General features: G+C 47.4%; 1 protein-coding gene and 1 pseudogene across 1 annotated transcript in view; both read left to right on the top strand.

The window, feature by feature from the left end:
- Ppp1r7 (protein phosphatase 1 regulatory subunit 7) overlaps nucleotides 1-4,491 on the top strand; it is a 26,481-nt gene extending 21,990 nt beyond the window's left edge. The window contains exon 10 of the mRNA XM_031368490.1: nucleotides 2,735-4,491. Within this exon, the coding sequence (XP_031224350.1) occupies nucleotides 2,735-2,911 (177 nt within the window). The 3' untranslated portion in view covers nucleotides 2,912-4,491. The remainder of the gene's footprint in view (nucleotides 1-2,734) is intronic.
- LOC116089564 lies at nucleotides 947-1,042 on the top strand (annotated as a pseudogene).
- Nucleotides 4,492-4,738: the final 247 nt, after the last annotated feature.

The following is a 4,738-nucleotide window of genomic DNA, read 5'->3' on the forward strand; positions in this document are numbered from 1 at the left end:
TACTTATATACAGTGTACTCACATACTTATATACAGTGTACTCACATACTTATATACAGTGTACTCACGTACTTACATATAGTAAATAAATAAATCTTTTGCATATCTGCATGTTGCTTGAAATGTCCCACAGTTATAATCTGGACTAGGAGGGATGACACACTCCTCAAGGGTCCACTCCTGTCCCTTCCCCTTGCCACACTGGCAAAGTAGACATCATGCTGACTAAAATCTAGAGAAGGGAAGGAAAAACTGGTGTGTCAGTCTGCTTGCTGCTGACACCTGCTCTGACAGCAGACATGGCCTGCTTGTGTCACCAGAAAATGAATGGATCAGTTGCTTCTCTTCTCTGTTTGTGCCTGTGCTTGCCTCCCCCCCGCTGGGCCTCTTGAGTGCTGCTCTGAAGAGTCGAGCAGGCACTAGCCTCCATTCTCCTATCACCGTATGTCCTTCCTGGTTGTCTTCACTTCTTCCTCTTGTATTCTGCAGCTCGGGAATTCTCCAGCATTGAGACTTCATTTTCCTCTCTCCTTGGCAGCCCTATCAAGTCTCACAGATTTAAATGTCAGCACTCTGCTCTTGGCAGCCAAGTTTCTCTTTCTAGCTCAAGGTCTTTCCTACATCCAGCTGTCTACTCATATGTTGAGCCATCACCCAAATAGAACGAGTCCAAGCCTGAGATCATGGGTTGTCCCCACAGTCCCTTCACTTGGCTCAACCTCAGTCCTTCCAGATCCTCAGACCAGAAATCATGGCATCCTCCTATACCTCGCCTTTCCTGTTTACCAGATCCACTTAGATGTGTACTCCAACATCTAAATACTTGCCTCTGCCTAGCTATACATCCCAAACCCACATTCTTCCCCCCTTTGCTGCTGCCACCCCGCCCAAACCATCAGCATCCTTTCCCTGTACTGTTCAGATGGCCTTCTGACTTGGAGCCCTATATGTACCCTTCAGATAAGATCCTCGAGCTTGAACAATACAGAGATTAGCATTGTGCAAGGATGACGCACAAATTTATGAAGGGTTCCATATTTTTATTGTGTATGAGTTAAGAAATAGATAGAAACTAAGGGAAAAAGCATGGATACCCTTTAAGACAAAACCTGTTCTATCCCATTTAGGGAATAAAAGCCAGATTTCCCCATGACTCCCCACTCTGCCAAATCCCAGAATTCTTCAGGGTGTCACACAGGATAGGGCCTCACCAGTCACCCATACAGAAGCAACACTCCCAGCCTATACTGAGCATGCCCTGTGGACAGCAGAGTCTCAGAGGAAGTGCCCGAGAAACTCTCGAATGGAAAGTAATCTTGTGTCTTGAGATGCCCCCTCCACTGCATTCTCAGCCATAACCTCTGCCCTGGCTGTAGTCCTCTGTTTCTCTTCTGTTTAACATGCAGACTGTCTGTGTCCTCCACACATGCAGACATGCATGTCAACCTTGCTTATGCTCCCTCCAGCTCTGGCCATGGTAGGATCTCAGACTAGAGAGGTCACTTCCCAAGGAGTCGTGCCCTGCTGCTTCCTACAGCTGCTGCTTGATGCAGACCCTGCAGCCTGGAGTGTGTACAGACATAACTTCTGCCTCTGGGTGTGCAGAATGAGGCTGCAGAGTCCCCAAAGTTTGAAGCTAGACTGTTACTCTGTTTGGGCTGTTGACATAGCAGCTTGCCCTAACATTGAGCTTCTGCCTTCAGACCCCTAAGCACAGTGGACAGCCAGCCTAAAAGGCTGTCAAAGTGCACACCCCTGAGCAGCTACAGTTAGGGCATCATGTCGGTGCTCAGTCAGCCATGCTATCTACATCACGGACCATAGCACCCTCAGCTAGTATGATTTTTCTCTGCTCTGTAGAACAAGCCTGTGGTTAAACATTTGTTAGCACACCACAGGCCCACACCTAGTGGGTGTTTTGCTAAAAGAGCCGTTCCCAAGCCTCTGCCTCAGTTCTTAGTCATAGTGGAAAGTAGGTTTGCACACTTTTGCCTGGTGCTGTAGGTTCTTACCCTAGGTAGCTTTGTCTCAAAAATTAATTCCAACATGAAGCCACATGTCTCTGTTGGACAGTGTGAAAATCAGTCAGCTCAGCCTCATCTTGATAGCACCTTCGAGATGGGAGAGAGAGAGCACTCTCCTGCCGGGCTCGACCCTTCCCGGTGGGTTAGCAGAGGTGAAACTGAATCCTACAGCTCAGGCCCCAGCCCACTGCAGGGTTCAGGCTTCCTCATCTGGTGCTGGCAGTGTTGGTCAGCTACAGGTAGCCTTTGCTCACAGGAGCTAGCTGACAGTGGAAACATCCTCAGAAACATACCACAGAGGTGATCAAGAATCAGGCTTGGAGTAGAGCAGCCTCAGGTTAGCTGTGTCATAGTCAGCCAGGCCTTAGCCTTGGCAACCATTGGTGAGAGCAGGTGTGTGGGAAAAGTAGGCAAAGAATCGTCAAGCTGCAGACCTGCGTGCGGCTGGGGCGGTGCAGCCGCACTGCTTCAGCGTGTAATGGGCTTAGCTGCAGCAGCACGGCTCCAGTTAGTGTGTGTGCCGGAATTGTTTTTCACAGTACTGCTAAAAGGCAGTCAGGAAGTGCCAAGTGCTGATGGAAGGATCTGTGAGGGATTGGAATAAGAAAGCCCATAGAGAGTTTTAATGACTCCTGTCTCATAGCTGGGGCTCCTGGAACATAAGGGCCAGAGGTGATCACTGATGGCTTTTTCCACATATGTTCCCTCAGATGAATGACAATCTCCTGGAGAGCTGGAGTGACCTCGATGAGCTGAAGGGTGCCAGGAGTCTGGAGACCGTGTACCTGGAGCGCAACCCCCTGCAGAAGGATCCACAATACCGGCGGAAGGTCATGCTTGCCCTACCCTCTGTGCGGCAGATCGACGCCACATACGTGAGGTTCTGAGCCCTCCTTGCTCCTCACCTGGTCCCTGTCCTCAAAAGAACTTCCCAGCCACGGTTTTTTAATCTACCTATTGCTCCTGAAGTCGTCACTATACCAACAGTCACAACCCAATGGCAATAATAAGGCACTGGTGGTACCTGGCCTGTGATGCTACACACCATCTGGAGATGCCAACACTATTAAATCTTGCCACGCGGTCTTCCTGGTGAATTGGTGACAGTTATTGTAGCCATGGAGAGAATGCAGGACATGTTGCAGTCACTTGCTCTTTCAGTCTGTCTCTGTTCTTACCTTGGTGGGCGTTCTGAGCTGCCCCAGTAGACCAGAGTTGGTTTAAGTAGTCATGACCCACAACAGCACACTGGATGGTCTTTCAGACTAATTTTGGAAAGAAAAAAATTTTCTTTGCCAATTTTGGAAAAGAAAAGATTATATTTAAATTTCTTTTGAGTAAAAGATGGTCCAGTGTCAGAAGCTGTAATCCTCAGTGCCCTTCCAACATGAGCATGGGCTGGGCACAGCGCACTGGGCACTGTATGCCCTTATTCCCACTTGGTAAAAGCTGAGATAGGGAGAGCTTCGCTCCCTATCACCCAGCTATGTTAAACCTAAGTGATTTTGAGAAATGTACATTCCTTAGCTCTTGGCCACTGAGCACTAGTCATGTGGCTCCTGTTCTCCCCCCCACCCCCTTTATCCTCTGGCCTTATTTAGATGAAATTTCTATGAGCAAACTCCTAGGGCATAAATCTAATGCTGCAAGAGTGTTCTCCTCCCTCTGCGCCTCAGACTTCCTCTTTCACACAATGAGGACTAACTATGGTCATCGAAGACCCATGAGCTTCCAGGGTTCTAGCTCTACGCTGTCCCAGATGGGGCCACTAACTGCCACATGTAGCAATTGCTATTCATATCTAGTCCATTGGATTTATTCATCTCTTCACTTGTACCCACACTTCATCTGCTCAGAGGCCACATATCATGGAAGGCTTCCATTTCTGTCATCACAGAAGGTTCTGGAAAATACTACTCTTGACTCTGCTTAGTCTTAGGGGAAACAACTTGCACTGAGCTGTGAAGCATGTGCCTAGGTGTGCAAGCTAACCGGTTGCCCAGGAGTTTGTAATGTCAGAATGGTTACATGGGACTTAACATCTATTTTCTGATTCTAATTCTCACCAAAATAAACTGTATGATTTGAATCTGTGCACCATCTCCCTGACAAGAAATAAGCTCTTAGCAAGGAACGTTGCTCAGATGGAGGAGCAACATGCAGCCCAGAGAACATTGTGCCACAGCCCTGGGATTGTACCAAGCACCATCCATGTCAGAACAAGAGAAAAACATCTTAGACACACAAGGACTGAAATGTACGTGTACCTGCTGCGGTCACTCACAGAATCCTACACACGTGCTTCTATAGAGTGGAGAGAGAAGTAATAGAAAGGGAGCAACAGGCACCAAAGCCACAGCACCTCGAGGATGTCCTGCAGCATTCACTTGTGGGAGAATCCTACTAGTTAAATGGAACGGACGGGGCAAATATCTCCAAATAAACTGAAATTCTGGAATTAGGAAAAATGGCAAAAAATTATTCCTTAAAACAGGTCTAGGTCCCAGGAAGAACCTCCAGAATCTGGAAGTTCCCAGTTATGATCAGTAGAAAATGCCCCTAAAAATCTTAACAAATACAGTCAGAAGTAAAAACATTGCTTTTACATAAGAATATAAATGCAAAGGACTAAAATCAGAGATCAGCAAATCAAAGACTACTATTCTTCACCAGGAACATCTTATCTCAGGAATGAATGCAGGGATGGTTTAAGA

The sequence above is a fragment of the Mastomys coucha genome, unplaced genomic scaffold (assembly GCF_008632895.1).
Source record: "Mastomys coucha isolate ucsf_1 unplaced genomic scaffold, UCSF_Mcou_1 pScaffold14, whole genome shotgun sequence".
Taxonomy (NCBI): domain Eukaryota; kingdom Metazoa; phylum Chordata; class Mammalia; order Rodentia; family Muridae; genus Mastomys; species Mastomys coucha.